General features: G+C 36.7%; 1 protein-coding gene across 4 annotated transcripts in view; it reads right to left on the minus strand.

The window, feature by feature from the left end:
* Positions 1-17,654, minus strand: part of asap1b (ArfGAP with SH3 domain, ankyrin repeat and PH domain 1b) — a 58,050-nt gene that overhangs the window by 14,497 nt on the left and 25,899 nt on the right. For all 4 annotated transcript variants that reach the window (XM_056738125.1, XM_056738123.1, XM_056738124.1 and 1 more), the window contains 12 exons: positions 14,330-14,402; positions 11,507-11,652; positions 8,291-8,365; positions 7,803-7,852; positions 7,023-7,152; positions 5,342-5,427; positions 4,343-4,418; positions 4,087-4,173; positions 2,362-2,462; positions 2,176-2,245; positions 1,647-1,734; positions 1,355-1,403 (listed from right to left, as the gene is read on the minus strand). In XM_056738125.1, coding sequence (XP_056594103.1) covers positions 1,355-1,403; positions 1,647-1,734; positions 2,176-2,245; positions 2,362-2,462; positions 4,087-4,173; positions 4,343-4,418; positions 5,342-5,427; positions 7,023-7,152; positions 7,803-7,852; positions 8,291-8,365; positions 11,507-11,652; positions 14,330-14,402 — 1,031 coding nt within the window. The remainder of the gene's footprint in view (positions 1-1,354; positions 1,404-1,646; positions 1,735-2,175; positions 2,246-2,361; positions 2,463-4,086; positions 4,174-4,342; positions 4,419-5,341; positions 5,428-7,022; positions 7,153-7,802; positions 7,853-8,290; positions 8,366-11,506; positions 11,653-14,329; positions 14,403-17,654) is intronic.

The raw sequence follows: 17,654 nt of genomic DNA on the forward strand, positions 1-17,654 counted from the left end.
AATTGCTCATAATTGGTCAAATTGTAGAGAGGAAATCCCACAATCTGCATATAAAACATTTCTGAATTCACACAAAAAGTTAAGATTACAGGGTTTGCTTTCTGTGGTGCTGGGAGATACACTATAAGAATTATATCTCATTTTTACTCTTGTTCTTAACTATCCATTTGCTCTAAAATTATATTATATATGAGAAACATCATTTGATTCATTTTGCTGGATGGTTAGCATAGTTTTCCATATAAGTGAATTGTCACATCCATAACGGTCCACAACGGTCAATTAAAATGACTATTTTATTTTTATTCTTTCTTCATTTGTTAGGTATATTGCTTCTGGTTTGTACATTTTAATTCAGAAATCCAACAAAGTATGCCGTAAATGTTTTGCCACATCCATAACACATGAATTTTTTCCCTCTTTTAAAATATAAAACGTATTAGTATGTAGAATGATAGTTTTTTAGGTCTAGATTCATCAGGGGTTAAAGGGATAGTTCACCCAAAAATGAACATTCAGTAATGAATTACTCAAGTTGTTCCAAATCTGTATACATTTCATTGTTTGGTTGAACACAGAGAAAGATATTTGGAAGAATGCTTGTAACCAAACAGTTCTTGGACCTCATTCACTACCACATTAGGAAAAATAACAATGGTAGTCAAAAGTGCCCCAGAACCGTTTGATGTCCTACTGTACATTCTTCCAAATATCTTTCTCTGTGTTTATCAATAAAAAGTGAATGATGACAGAATTTTTTTTGGGGGGTGATCTGCTACTTCAAGTAAAATATAAACAGATGTTTCAATATGTTGGTAATAAATACATTCACAGAGAATTACGCCATTTGCAGTGCATTCAAAAATATGTTTAATTTTTTATCTTATATTATATAGTTAAATCCTAAAAATATTATTAAATATTTATTAGTTTAACATTTTGATTCGGTTATAAATGTTCTGTTGGTTGTATTTTCTTCAAGCGTTTGGATCAAGGCTGGAATACACTACACGATTTAAAAACTGAACAGATTTTTTTAAAAACAAGACATCACACACTTGCATCATTTTGAAAGTTCGCAGAGAAAAACAGGGCATCACACACTACACGGTAAAATCTGCAGACTAGCACAGACTTCCTGCAACGTGTCTAGACTGCAAATCTGGGCAATATCGGAGCAAAAGTCCTGTAGTGTATTCCACACTTTAGCGGTCCATATCATAGACATTTTATTCAGTATACCACACAACCCTAGTACGTAATGTTACAATCATAACGATTTCTTCCATGTATTTAACAACAACCAAAAGTCAAGACCAAATTGTGACAAACAACATCCCACAAACACCCTTACATGATAAACTCCTGCTCGTCCTCGGCCTGGAAGTGATATGTGCGATTATCTGAAACACATGACAAGTGAAATATGACGTATCTATCTCTATAAACAAAGAATAATTTCAACTAATTAAACAGCATAAGAGGGTCATGACCTCATAATTCATGTTTACAGTACGATTACACAATGATTTCAGAATGAATAAAAAAAAATCTTCCAAGAACCATCACACTAAAGTAAACCGACACATTACACACAGCAACTAAATCCCTCATGTTGTCTTCCGTGTGCTTATGCAGTGACTCACGGGATATGAGGTCGAAGCACTTCCTGTCCTCGGCGCTGGGCTTGACTTGACACGTGAGCAGGTTGAGTTTCACCGGCTGCCTATTTGACTGAAACCAGAGACATAAAAAATACAAGTTTACTTTTCTGATCTAATAAGTACTTTATCAGCAACTCAAATGATGTAATTACTGAAATAACACAGCATGTACCATATTCCTATTTACAGAGACATACACATGATCATAAATGTGCATTCTCCCTATTGAATGAATCCAAAAACTAAGGCATATGAAAAGTGACGAGATGCGGAAAAGAAGAGAAATGATAAGTACATTCTATAACAGTGTTTAACACTCTGCCACTCATTTTCTCAGCGGGTTTTAAAAGAGGTGCAGCGAGGTGTCTGGGTTGTTATGGAGACACTCAGTTGAACTTCAGAAAGCTAATGAAGTCTTTTCAGTGTTAATGTCAGACCTAAGTATAACAAAGCTGATGAAAGGAAGACACTGGTGCAAACCGAGCGAGGGAGTGTGCGCTCATCTACTCACGGTGGCATGAGAGATGGTGAGGATTCCTCCTTTCACAGAACACTTCCTTCTCTGCCAGACCTTCCTTAACCTACAGCAAACAATTACACAACTTGAAACCATTTATACCTGCAAAATCTCCAAATGTGAAGTCTTTATTGAAACTCAATGCGAGTTATATACTGTAGGTGTGTGTCTGTGTCGTACCCGTCGCTCTTCTTCATCAGATATCCTTTCTTCTCACTGCCGAACTCTTTGTTCCCCTGCAGCTGGTGCATACTGTAGCCACCCTGTTTGCTCTGAGAATCCTGCTCAAGTACAAAAACACACACGATAATTTGAAATACTCAACTATACATGTATGCTATCAACTAACTTAAACACATGTACAATAAAACTAATAATAAAAACAAGAAAAAAACGAAATTCATAAGCTGTAAGACCTAAAAACATACAGAGGTAGGTTAAAGGTTTTCTGTACTCTATTGCATGTCACAAAAAACACACTGCATGCTAAAGATGCTTGACACTTACTCTTCTAGACTTCAATCCACGCAGCGTAGGAAAGAGACATTGGAGAGAGTGTGAAAGCCCAGCACATGATATAAACAGATGGGAGTGTGTCTACTCTGCTGAATATCTGCTCACATACAGTACAAACATGCCTTTCTCAGCTGCATCTTCATGTTATCTCAACTTCATTCCTAACTAAAGCTTATAGAATCTGCAACTTTTCTCTGAGCAACCAGTGGGGCACAACACTAGTTACCAGCAAGCCCTATTTCATACTGGCTACCAGCATGGTACAGCACTGGGCACTCTCGCCAATACGGGTGACGCGTTAGGAAGGATAACTATATTATATTAACAACCGTCTCACTTTAACTGCTTTCATTTTGGTTGACGTCACGGTGTCAAATGACTAACTATATATAAAATACTAGCTGTATATGAAGAGTTTCTTTCCAAAAGAGATAACTCCGTTTTTTGTGCTTTTAATATCAATCAAACTTCAGTTGGTTTGTTTTGATTTGAGCCATAATAACTTAAAAAGTACAGCCAACTAACACATTAAAACACGATTAAAACATAACATAATAAAAAAATATTATTGGAAATAAACTCTTTATATATACAGCCATGGAAAAAATTAGGAGATCATTCGAAATTTTTATCGATTTAGCATTTCTAGATGTATTGTGGCCATTCCAGTCCAGCGTCTGTTGAATTTCAACAAAATCTAACCTCAGGAGTGAAAAAGTCATCCAAAGGCAATATAAACGACTGACAGCATGACAAGACACATAACAACTGTGATAAAAATCAAGGTTATTAGATACATTTTCCAACTTTTCCTAAATAGATGTAAGGATATTACTGTTGTTTTGCTTAAGCTGGGTTCACACTAAACGCAAACAATCGCGCTCCCCTCTCTTTATTACTCGTGGGAAAAGTTCATTATTATCATGTGAGTGACGCGAGCTGAAAATATTTTCAACTTCAAGAGGAGATTGAGCCGCCTGATTCCCATCGCCTGCTGCGCGTTTGCGTCTTTGCAATAATTTTTAAAATGTAATTTAATTGTGCATAACGCTTAATTCACGTTTAGTGTGAAACCCTACTAAAAGTGAATATTAACATGTTTTCTTAGCAGTATTTCAGTTCTGAAATTACAGAGGGTCTTTTCTATTATTTTGACCGGTTTCTCCATTTTTCATTTTCTACAATTAAATGCAAAAAAATAAACAAATATTTTTATTTGAAATTTGGAATACATATTTCTAACAGTTCACATAATGAAATAAATTATCATTTTCCCTCAATGCATACCGATGAATAGTAAATTCAGAAAAACTAAAAAAGATAATTTCTCTCAATTGTTTCCATGGCTGTATATATAACTGGAGAATGTGGACATGTCTGTCTGCCTACCTCCTTTTGGTCCAACTGAAGAGTGGATTTAATAAGATCCCTTAGTGCGGTGAGCTGCTTTTTCTCTTCGTCTTGTGTTTGTTTAATCTACGACCACAAAAGCAAAAGAACTTGTCACACAAAAACACAGACACACCAAAGCAAACTACAAAACAACCCCCAAAACAGACAAGATACAATAAAACCGCAAGTTAAGTGAAGTTCTCTTTTAAGATAAGCCATGGTAAGTTCAGTCACTCATTTGTTTCAAACGTACATTGTAAAGATCAGCTGCTAACTTCTCAATATACTGCTTCAGTTTATCTGCAGTCTTCAAGCCGTCTTGGAAAAAGCTGAAAAAAGACACAAACATATTTTACTATTCCAAACAGACCTCATGCACATTTCTGCCACGACAGTGGACAATTTTACAGTCTATATAACTGAAAAGCTTGAGTTATGATATGTGAAAATATCATCAGCTCATCTACAGTAACACGGAGCACGGTCTTGCAATAGACTTGTAGGAATTTTACGATTCTGGCTGTGATTGCAATCTCGGTCCCTAATGATTCCCTTACCGAATCTTTTAGTACTTATTAAGACAAGATTGTTTTACAACACCATTCTGTCAAGAACAGTTCATTAATATCGTGTTAACATTACACATATCATAAAATATTTCCCGATCATAGTCTCTGATTGTTAAAACTAACCTTGTGAGGCATTCAAAGCTTTAACAAGCGAAAACCTGCTTGCTGTGTAGGGAACTTTAAAGCAAACATTCAGTTTTAAATGATTTAACTGAAAGTTGTGTTGGGTGAGTCAGTGGTTCTGCTGTCTGAAGTATGCGAGTGTGATCTAAACGTGACTTTGCATTTAAGTGACCTTGGGGAATCTCAGCAGAGCACACATCAGGGAAAGCCGAGAGAGCTTTGCATAGCACGCGAATAACAAAGCCTCGAAGCGCTTGGTAAGCTCGCAGAAATCAATGGGACGTGTTTCTGCTGAGGCATCTGGTGCACATCACCAACTGAGAATAACATTTAACCTTTAAATGCTGAGTGAGACAGGGAGCGACACACTTTCAGTTCCTCTCATCACTTTCGGGGCCTCGGGTCACTGACATGTAAGGTTACATGGATCGATAACACTTCTGAGATTGACCGCTGACGCTTTCATCGCATAAAAAGTCCATCAAGCGCTTATAGTTTTTGATTTCGATATGTTGGATTCATGCAGAATTAGGTCAATGTAAAAGAGTCCATTGACTTACTTGCATTGTGCATGGTAATACTTGATCAGGTTCTGAAGGAGGTCAACGCCTTTTTTGGTCTTTATTTCATTCACTTTGATCAGGTACTGCAAAATAGACACGTTGGACATGTTAGTTGTCCTGTATGACAAAATCCTGTATCACAAATACAAGTTCTCTTCATGGTTCTTCTTCTTCAAACCTGTTTAATTGGATATATTATCAAATATGATGCAATAACAACTCATAAAACAGAAACCCACTAAACAAATGAATTAAACTACAGAGTAATCCTGGTTTATCTCTCAGGGGAAAAGTCCAGAACATCTTGAAATGTCCCAGCAGTTCACCATTATTTAGGTCACGCTCATGATTTAACACTATCTTTCCCCCCCTAGTTTGTGCACGTATACTTGGGGGTAAAATGACACACATTTAGCTTATTTGAGAGTATTAGTATTTCTGCTGCATTTATAATCGTTCAACTGGATTTGTAAAGCAACTATGAGGTTTTGGTTGGCTTGTTTAAGTGTCTTAGCAAAAGCATTACATATTTAGTGCAAGTATAGCATCCTATGGCACCCACCATACCTTGATGTCAAGTAAGTCAGCAAAATCCAAACTGACAAACTCAATTTGTTCACCTTCAGTATATCCCAAAGCTATCCTTTCTCTAAAGAACAATGATGACATTGATGGTTATGATAACACCTAACAAACATTTCCATAAGAAAGCGAGCCATCTGCTCTGGTGCTGATGCAAGACATCTGACAGCAGTAAGACAAACACACCATTAGCATTACATAAGTAGTTTCTATAATTAATATAAGGAGCATCAATCAGAACAGCCGGTGATGTGACTCAGTAATAACAAAGCTGGCACAGACTCAACGGTGGCCTCTGATTGGCTGCAGGTGTGGTTTTAGAATTCCGAAGTCATTATTGAAATTGTTATAAGGATCTTCTGGGAGGTTAAATCTCTCAGCAAATTACACAGTGTAACACATTTTTTTGTAGTTCTTGTACAATTTTGTGGTGCTGATTAATGTGGTAATATTTATTTTCATGTAGCATCAATTAGTGTAGATCAAGTAAATTTTAAGCTTATATCATTAATTACGATATATCGTTATATTGCAAATAAACTGTACAAATTGTCACATATTTGAAGAATGATTTTCCAATTGACACAGTCGGAAAAATATACATTTCTATAGCACAGTTAAGGTGGGATGAAGCGTTGATGGGCGACCACATCTGGAACTTGGTTTGTGTGGACAGAATTAGTCATAAAAGACAAAAACGATCAAATGTAAACTTCTGCAGTTTGAGGAAAAATATTTGAAAATATTTGTAGATTTTTTTGTGAGTACCGTTGATTGTAAATAAATGAATGAGTTTTTCGTATTCAGCATGTTAAACGTCATAAAGAAACAGCTCAAATTAAAGCGAAACACAACTTTAAAAATATGTGTTACTTTGTTATCTTAAATTATCAGTCTCTTGCTGTATAATCGTTGTGACTTATCTAAGAAATCACAAAACCATGCCGCGCACTTTATTTTGCTGGAGATTAATTGACAAAATGAATCAAAATGTTAACAAATTCCAATCAATAATTGAAAATGAATTGAATTTAAAACGAAATAGTGAAAAAACTGAGCCTAAACAACTATCACGCAGATATTATGTGTTACAGACCTCACACATCTGCAGTTGGAAAAGCCGTCTCTCTTTCTCCATCTCCTCAGCGATCTCCGCCCCAGTGATCTCCGTCCTGATCATTCCGTGTTGCTTGGCATGCTCACGTTTCTCCTTCTCTATCTTTGTACTGAAAGATGGAAAGACATGTGATCATAAACAGAAATTTTTCACCATAATGCAAAAAGTTCCTTAACTTCGGGTGCACATTCAAAAACAATAGAGTGCCAGTAGATTATTTCTGATAACAAGCAAAAGAGTCCGAGAAGAACTGTTACTTGACTAAACTTGTCTCTCCAATATTTTGAATTTAGACTGCGATATCAAGCTCAACCGCTAGATGTCCATTATTGTACAATACGGTTTCTTTAAATGCGACTGAACTAAAGTACCCATTCAACGAATTGTTTATTTAATACGATTATAATACATGAAAATAATCCTATAAATTAATATGAACATAAATTACATTAAATATAAACAGTTATATTATGAGACAATAGCCACGCGCGTGTCCGATGAAACGGTCTCTAAGCATAAACTGATTTGGGTTGTTCAGAAAAGTGATGTGTTTATTAAACAGAAGTCTCACATCTGCATTGGGAAATGACCCTGTTCATGTTTTTTTTTTTTTCTCGATGGAGCAATTACATTGTTGTAAAAAAAGCATCAAATAATGGAAACAGCCCAAAGGCCAAACGTAATCTATCTGAAATCTGAAAAGGCCAATTGAATTCATAAACACATTTCAAACAGTCATGAACAAACATGCTGACGCACAACTTTGTTTCGTAGTCCTTCCAGGCTTTGTCAAATGGTTTCTTCAGGTCCTGGGAAAAGAGAAAAACACAATGAGCCAAGTGCAATAGATACAGTCTGTCATATTAAAAATTTAAAACAGATGTTAAACAAAACTCTTATGACAACAGTGCAGCGATAACTCAAATAGTGCTACTTGTATAAACAATAAGGAAAGCTATCTTTCAAGCAATAAAGTAACAGTTCATTAACACCGTGAACATTTCATAGCATCATTCTCAACAACAGTTATAGCATCAATCGTACATAAGCCGAGTTCACAGTCCGCGTTAGTAGCTATTGAAATAACTGTGCCACAGGTGGTCTGGTATGTGTTTAACAAATTAAAATGCTGTTCATGTATTTAAGCTTGTACATGAACGCTCAGACATGCTTGCACGGGTGCCTTTGTATCAACCCCGCGTCCAGGTGCCAGACTGTCAAAATAAAGGTCGGTAAATATTTCTCACCCCTTTCACACCCTTCAAGTCGCCTTTTAACAGAGAGTCCAGAGTGAAGATCACATTATGACTCAGACCCTGGAGCTGCCGGAAGAAACGGTGAAACAAGAGAAGATACAGTGTTAATATGACACTTGGCACGCCATAAGCACAGCACAGTAGAAATAAGAGAAAACATATCAAATACAGGCATCAGCACAAGGGTCTGTTGAAGGAAACAGACAACTATATCTAGATGAGCAGACATCTGCTGTCATTTGATGCTTTGGGACAGATCTTTTCAAATTACTCGACATGAATGTTTTACACCCAAGAGACACATGGGCAAGACTCAAATAACCCATGTCGACATGGGAAGATAGTACAGAGCATGTTTTGAAAATACATTATCTCCTTCAAGAAAGGAGTGAACATGTGACGACATATTAGATCTGTGTCAGCCACCATACAACGGTGGAGTGAACCGTTGGTTGCAATTTGCAACCTCACCAATAGATGGCGCTAAATTTCATACACTTTAAACTCTTTGCTTTTTAACAAAACAGTCTAAACCATGTTAAAAACTAATTGTTGGAGCCTACTGCACTTCAAATATGCTGAAAAACACCTAAAAAAAGTCACACTGAAACGGCATACCCTCAGAATTTGTCATGGGGGAGATTTGTATGCTTTTGAGAGTTCAAAGTCAAGATAGTAAGATAATTGTTTTTTAAATCTTAAATCTTTTAAAGCCTTTTTCCTTGGCATGAATGTCTGATTGTTTCACATGAAGAATAGCTTCTCTGGCAGATAAAGCCAATGTCTGAAAAACACCAACACAGAGCAAACACATTCAATTTTGTCAGTATTTCATACGGATGTGAAGCTTGTCACAAATGCAAAATATTGTGCTGGGATGATAAACCGTAAATAAAGTGAGTATTTCCGTCCGTTTCCTCTGCCTCAATATTCTCCAGCGTTTCTAAATGGAGGCTTTTGTTTCACGGTGATAAATACCACAGTTCGGTGCCAAAACAGTCTATAAGCAGCTAGACAACAAACTCTCTCTTCAGAGAGTGAGATACAGAAGACCAAAAGACACAAAATTATGCCGTTTAACTCCCTTTTACATTATTGACCGATGAATTGTTGTGCTGGAGGAATCTTTAAAGCCCGGCCTGCAGGAAGAAACCAATTAGGCACACAGCGCAATGCCAACAGCTCCATGACTTTCCAGACACAGTGTGAATGCTGGTAGCCTGCTATGAACAAGACAAGAGGCTGTGTAGTCCGATATATTAGACCATCAGTGTTTTAGAGGGCATGTGGTCTTCTGGAGGGGGTTGTGGAAACGGTTAGGATATGGCCATTCTACAGAATTCGTGCAAACTACGGTCCCACATAAAAAACACATTTAGAGCATTTACGTTTATCAGCTATTGAAACCCACAATAGTATTAATAATATCAGTAAGCTCAATATATATAAAATCATCGTTTATTGGGGAACTTTCAATTGGGAGATGGGTGTCCCAAACCCAAACCCCTAAATTTTAATTTTATTTATTTGAAGTTCGATTTTTTTTTATATATATCTTTTTAAATGATTAAACTTTATTTAAAAAATGTGTCTCGAATTTTCATTTCACTACCGAAACAGTGCATGTTTAGTCCACTGGCAGAGACTGATTTTAGCCACACCCCTACATTTTTGATCAGGACTCATTACCTTGTCCTTCTCTCTTATAGCTACATGGTGAGTAGATCGATCTTATCATTTTGAAGTAAATGAGTTCAAACGTCTGAAAATCGGTATTTTCTGCAACTAAGCAAACTTTTTTGGGCGTTATCGATAAGATTTAGTTTTTATGTGTGTACATCTGTTCAGAACTGAGGTTGCTAACCATGTGCTGATGGGCATCTTTGAGCTAGTATTCAAGAATTGTCACTAGGAAAACAGTCATGACCAACCTCACTGGGTATCGATGTTTCGGTAGTGACAATTTTTTTCTGTTATTGACAAAATATTGGTAGTGATGAAAAGGAACACTTAATCCTTTGTTTGAGGACCTTAAGAAAAACTATGTACAGTTATGCAATATATTTAAAAAGTAGAATTAAACAAAATCTTAGTGTGTAAATATAATCCTTTGTGTCGGTAATGACAAAATTTGGAGAGAAGAATATTCTAAAACTTTCTCAAATGACAATATGAAAATTAACTGCAGAAATACTTAAAATGTGTACTTTTGATATTATACAATTTGCATACATAAAAAAATTGCCAGGAGAGAAGCAAGACATGAATGTACATTAACAGGATGGTGTTTTATTCCCCATAAACACTTACGTAAAGTAAAACTGCCATGGCAACAATCGATTGCGCACCAAAATACCAGTAACCACAGTAGCTATGACTACAATAAAACAGTGCTTGGTATTAGCCACCAAATTAGTCATCAAAACATTTCTCTGTATGCTTCAAGGTACCCTTAAATACTATGTAATATTTACAATAACCATTCAATAATACCATGGTATTACCATCCAAAACATAATTGCATCATGGTACCCACACATAGCATTCATGTTGAAAAGAGGAAGACAACTTAGTTGATAAAAAGCAAAATGCTAAGAAGAAAATGAAACCTTCAAGTGAAAACAAAAGCAGTGCACTTTCTCTCTTCTTCCAGCACGAGCTGAGCAGGTGTGCACGGCTGGAACACACAACCTAAGCTCACACGGATATGACTTCCCTTCCCAGCGGCCGCCAGCATTCACACTGTGATTTAGGAATGTGTGTGTTTGTGTGTTTGTGTGCGTGTGAGGGGTGAAAAGGAGACGCGCTGTAGCTAGTAGCTTCCGCAACTCCTACACTTAGAATTTATGGCTCCATCTCCATGTTTGTGCCAGAAAAGAGAGAGAGAGCTTACAAAAGCCCCATTTACTCACACACATCCACAAACACACACATTTCACACGTTTCACACATTCGCCACCAACGCAGAGAACTCCACAACCTGTGTAGATACACACAGAAACACACACACACGCATACACACACATACTTTAAGCTCTTTAACACCTTTCTCAGAGGATGGTTTGGTCTACATGGATCTTTAATGCGGTAATGCTTTAAATGAGTTTATATTTGGCTTTAACATGATAAAACATTGCATTTCAAACAAACATCTTCCGCATCATTTTCAGGAGCGTGGAAAATAAACATGCTTTTAGGTGAACTCACCAGGTTCTTGAGCAGGGCAGAGAGCTCTTTAGTCAGAGTGGAGAACTTCACAAAGGCCGTGCCCAGATCCGCATTATCCCGACTGATGAAGTTACTGCCAAACTTATCGAGCGCCTGGGCGTACGTCTCCTCATTCTGAATGTGATCTGGACATGAAACACAACAAAAAAGCATGAACAAATCGTCCAGTTAATTCACATTTTATGGCAGAGTGAGCTATGCTAAAGACGCTTAACTGAAGAAAATGTTCATGATATTCAGAGATTTCTCCTGAGGGATCAATAATGCATGCATGACTGCGGAACTGTTTCTGAACAGCATGCGGCTAAAAAAATCTACATCTTCTCTCACGGCTCTCTGAAGTTTGCCAATTTTTTATGTCTTATTTCTTTAAAAAAATACTTTTAATAGCAGTGTTGGTCTTCAATTGAAGTAATTGTAGAACTAAAAAATATGCTTGTTTTCATAAGCTTTCATTTTCAAGTAGAAATATCTTTACCTCTAACACCTTTTCTGCTAATGTAATAGCATAATATTATACCATAGCCTACATGTCCAGACATATAATTTGACCCTTAACTTTTGAATCTTATTTGTTGCCGTGGTCACGAGACAGACGACAACCAATGAGATTCGAAAATTAGGATTTGTGGAGCCTATAGCTTGCCATTTCGTACAGCACGGTGTATCATTATGTTTACATCAAAACATGACTGAATCATCTCAAAATATTAAATGTTTTTACCCACAAACTTTTTTGTTTGCAAAAAATATTTTGCTTTTTAAGACAAAATGACTCAATCAACCATATTCAGTCAATGATGGAAAATATTTAGCTCTTTCTTTAGCTCTTTCTAAATTAGACACGTAAAATTGCAAAAATGTAAGTTTCAGAACAAATTATACATTCTATCTTAAAGCGAATGTTCACCCAGACCTGTCTGAAACGCCTCGTGTAACCACACCCCCACAAATCTACGTCAGTTCGTGGTATGATTCGCCTAAGACCTCCCAAATGTGTACTCAAGAAAGGTGGATGTACCTGTCAGTACAATTACTTTGGAACCTGATGGTCCAAATATGGTAAGAGGTGCTACATTTCCGTCACACGCTTGCAGCATTTAACCAATAACTACGCACTAGTACACTTCACTTTTCAGAGAGATGAGCTTTCTAAAAAATCTGCCCGTTTCAGAGAGGCGGAGCAAAGAGGAGATACAAACATACATGGTATGTGGAAAATACAGCAATTTTTAACCTTAAATCGTTTATACACATTGCACTGCATTACATCTAAAACATTACAATATTCATTTAAGCTGCCCCTTTAAAACATGACTGAAATATTGAAATCTGGATAATCAAACATATAATTGCAGTTAGGACTGCTCAACGATTAATCATGATTAATCACATCCTGAATGAAAGTTTGCATTTACTACATATAATAATATATGTTTGTGAACTGTGCATATTCATTTTGTATTTGTGAACACACAAGCATGTATATATTTAGGAAATATTTGCATGTATACTGTATATTAACCTTTACGTATAATTCAAATTATACATACTTTTTTCCCTCAAATATAAACATGTATATGTATGTGTTTATAAATACAAAATGAATAAGAAAAGATCACAGACATATTATGTAACCACATGCTTTTATTCTGGATGTGATCACAATTAATCGTTGAACAGCCCTTTAGCAGTACTGCTAAAAGAAATCGTTTGTACTACATTTTTGTGCATCCGTGTAAGGTTTCTGTGAGGATAACCTGATGGGTCTTTGCTGCTTGGTTCAATAGAATGATGCATTAAGCACTTATACCTGAGAGCAGTGTGCATGTGTATATGTGTGAGACAGAGAGGTGAGTGGGTGTGTGGGGGCGGAAGTAAATAGCTAGCTTGAACGTGTTGAACTGCAACCTAGCCATTTGTTTTAACAGCATTACAGCCTCCGAAGTACTACAAGCACTAAAATACAACAGAACATCATATCTATGATATTGTCTGGCAAGAACAAGAATTTGATAAGCCTGCTTACTTGCATTATGCTAATACAGCATCAACAAAACCAGCGATTACGTTTGTGTAATTGTGCTCCTGGTAAACATTTAAGTGTGGAGACCAAATGATATATTAGATGATAACAGAAGTAGTTTTTGACATTGTGAGACATCTTATAAATCAAACTAAATATGTTTATTTGATAAAATGCAGAATGTTTTGCGTGTGGGTTGAAATCAGGGTGAGGGCTCTTTGACAATAAAAATTGACAAAAGTGCTTTTTTAATAAACCAAAACACTGGCAGCGTTTGGTTACAAATAGCAGCCGAACGGCATGAAGCGTCGATGCTATAACTTATCAAATATTTAAAAACTAAAATACAAATTTCTCGCTAGAAATGCGATAAGAAGTTGTTGAAAGTGAAAATTAAAAACTTACATTTATACAAAACTATGCTCCAAAGGCCTTTCGGCCGCTATTTTATTTTTTCAATCATTCTCAACCAATCCCAGTCATTGGTTAACTGTGAAAAAGAGGCTTGACGTAGGGCGTTTTTTTATAAAAAGTAAAACTTTTTTTCAACCTCAAAAGACGCTGTGAGCTGCAGCAAAAGATGCAGGCGCTGGCGTTTAAAAAAAAAATGCTCTGGAAGTTTTTTTTAAAACAAGGTTTACTCAAAAGGATTACAATGTAAAACAGATGCTAGCAGCATCAAACAAAGAAGTCAAGTCTGAACACGGCCTATGTCTATAGAAAGTCCCATTTAACATTGAAAATCATCATGTGTGTTTCTGTTGTAGTACATGTACCTTGGCCGGAGTTGTAAATGGCTTTAACAGACTTCTTGACCTTCTGCAAGGATGTTCGATCCTGATCCAATGCCTGTGGAGATACAGATGAGACATAGGAGTCAATAAAAGTTATGCAATCAACATATAAAGCAGCAACATTTGACCTGAAACCATGACTGTGAAATAACAAAGAGCTGCACTGGTAGAGTATGGTGCAACACAACACCACATCAAGGGTTTGAATTGCAGGGAATGTATGCACCTCTGAAAATGTATGCACTACAAGGCGCTTAGAATAAAAGCATCTATCAAACACAAAGTAAAATAATAGGCTCATAGGCACGTGCACAGAGCTTCCATAGGTGTGTTCTTGTACCCATAATTTTGAAAAGGCAGGAAACAATTTGACTAGAAGTTTCAAAGCAACTGGTAGCTGGTATCTTGCCTCGTTCCTCATTAAAACTTCATCGACAAGCACATTTTAACTTCTCATGCACCTCCATAGCTTCTTTCTACCCTGTTCTTCTTTTTCAAATCATCATGTTTCAACTGTACTTCATCAAAAACAAAAGCCACAATTTCCCCATACAAGTCACATCAATGCCTGATGAATGAATGCATTTGATTTGAACGAGACTGCGTAAATATGCTGAAACCACCCGATTAAAGTCTCCGATTATGATCCTGTATGAAAAATGGGCAATCAAATTAAGGCCAGATGTTTGTTTATGGGACGTACGGCATAATTTTCCTGTCTCGCGACAGCTGCAATTAAACCCACACTGTTGTAATATCTCTGATACGACAAACAGGAAACACAGAGCGCGTGATGGCACAGGGCCTGTTTAACTCCTCATCGCTCATCAAAATCTGACAGACCGCCATGCTGAACTGAAACGCAGGCAGTTTGTTTCAGCATCTTCAAAGAGAGGAGAACAATCCACAAGTTAGTGGTTCTCAAACTGGGGTCCTTAAGATGGGTCCAGGGGGCTACAGTTTTTGTGACATTTTACGAAATACAGAAATTTCTCCAATATTTTGTGCAATCAAACAGAAAAAGAATATCACCGACCAAAAGAATTGATGTTCCAGCATTGTATAATTGAAGATGTCTTTGGTTTAATTAAAATTCAAGGTTTAAGATCATAAGTCTGTATTTGGGGGACCACAAAGCAATGCGACCCACACAAGAATTTGCGAACCACTCCCATAGGGTGACAGGTTTGTGTGTGTGTTGTTCTACTTAACACTATTTTGGGGACAAATGTGTACCCAAACGTAAGCAAAAGATGACATTACATTATTACTTGTAACTTCATAATTTCTTTGTGACATTTCAATGTGAGGTTTTCTATAAAGAAGGAAATACACAATGGGAATGACATTTATTGCGAACATGCAGCTGACCACAGAGTTTAAGCTGTAGGGGGTCAAAGTTCACTGTGGTGAAGACTGCCACATGTATCCTGCTTTCTCTCTTATCCTGTCGACACAGAGAAGGCATTTCCTTCCCGAACTGGAAATAAACACACAGACCAACCCAAGCCTGGCAACATACTGTACATAACAAACAGGATGCAGAATTCCTAACAGAATGAAACTTATGTAACTGAGGTACTGTAGGTGTAACAGTATATTCATTTCTTTAATATGAAATACCTGTAACATGCTGTTATACAAACAACAGGCAATTCTGTCATTTCTGAATTGTGACGTCAATACAAAAAAGTTTGAGTTTCAGATGTTACTTAAAATTAAAATTTATAAACATGTCATTTATTTACAGTATAAAAACTTTTTGCAGAATGGACGTATACCTTAAATTTGCCTTATGGTGCTGTTGAATGATTTAGTAATAATCTAAAAAGTTTCAGGAATGTGTTTTACATTTTAGAGGAAAATGAAATGCTTAATTAGTCAAAATCATTATTTTACTAAGTATATTATTTATTGCTATTATTTCTTATTATGTTTACCACACAGGTGATATATAAATGAAAAATGGATTTTGCCCAATTCTGCAGCAGGGACTACGATTTAGGATACAATCTGAGAGCACTGCAAGCAATTTTTCCAAAATGAGGAATTCTGGAATCCCTCTCTGAACTCATCCAACAATGGATGCCTCCTTCCCTGATACAAACATTTGTAAATGTAATAGAAAAAATAAAATAATGTATCCACAACAGTGTGAATTATTGTTCTTCTCTCCACTATCCAAGCTAACATCAAGCCGTCTTCAAAGAACCTTTTTGTTATGTCCAAGTCAACTCAAAGTCCTCCGGACTGTGTTATGGGCGTTCACGGCATAGTTTTGCTTTTATGAAGGAACGCATGCATTCCAGTCTGCGAGCATCTGTGTGCATACGCAGAAAATGAGTTTAGAGGAAGAGACAAAAGAACAGCTTTTAAAAAGGCAGCAGGCAGGCCAGTAACATCCTCTTTGTCCCCCGGACACGTTTGAACTTTCCATGGATAATGGAAAGGAGGGGTACATGTTCAATCTCTAACTAAACCCACTTCTTGTGCAAAGCAACACACACCACAGAATGTGCATTCATTGTCAGTAGAGCCATTATACCTTAAATAGCTTGTCTCTTTTTATTCATTTCCTCTTTTTTCGTGCCTTGACAACTCAAACTTTGGGGGCCTTCATGGACAGCAAGAATTCAAGCTTATATATGAAGCTACAAGATCATAGCAACATGTTTTTACATTAAAGGGGTCATATGGCGTGAATACGTGTTTTTCTGTGTCTTTGGTGTGTTATAAGTTGCCCATGCATGTATTAGACACAAAAAATTGAAACAAAACATGCATTATATCTAAAAGTGATTGCTAACCCAGACCTGCATGAAACGCCTCGTGTTACCTCGCCCCCAAAATCCCACGTCAGTTTGTTGTATGATTTGACTAAGACCGCCCAAATGTGTACGCAAGTTAGCTTTTTTACCTTAAATCCTTCATTCATTACATCTAAAACAAACGATGATATTCGTTTCAATTATGGTATAAGACCCCTTTAAAATGCATAGTCTAGTAGGGCTGCACAATAATTTATACCCCTAAATCCTATTGAAAACAAGCTGGCTGCGATATGCAATGTGTCGATATTCTTTTAATGCATAGCTTGTCCTGGAAGCACGGCTCTGGGATCAGTAGGAAATGCTTCCTGATCTTAAAGCAGCGTGAGTTTGAGTCACATATAATGTGCATTTGAAAAAGCAACACCTGTCAAACATGATCATTATAAATATACTTTATTATCATAAAAATACCTGATGAGGCTTGAGTAACAGCGATAAAAAGATGTCCATAGGCATTTCATAGATTGTAGAACGTG

The sequence above is a fragment of the Triplophysa dalaica genome, chromosome 23, assembly GCF_015846415.1.
Source record: "Triplophysa dalaica isolate WHDGS20190420 chromosome 23, ASM1584641v1, whole genome shotgun sequence".
Classification (NCBI taxonomy): Eukaryota; Metazoa; Chordata; class Actinopteri; order Cypriniformes; family Nemacheilidae; genus Triplophysa; species Triplophysa dalaica.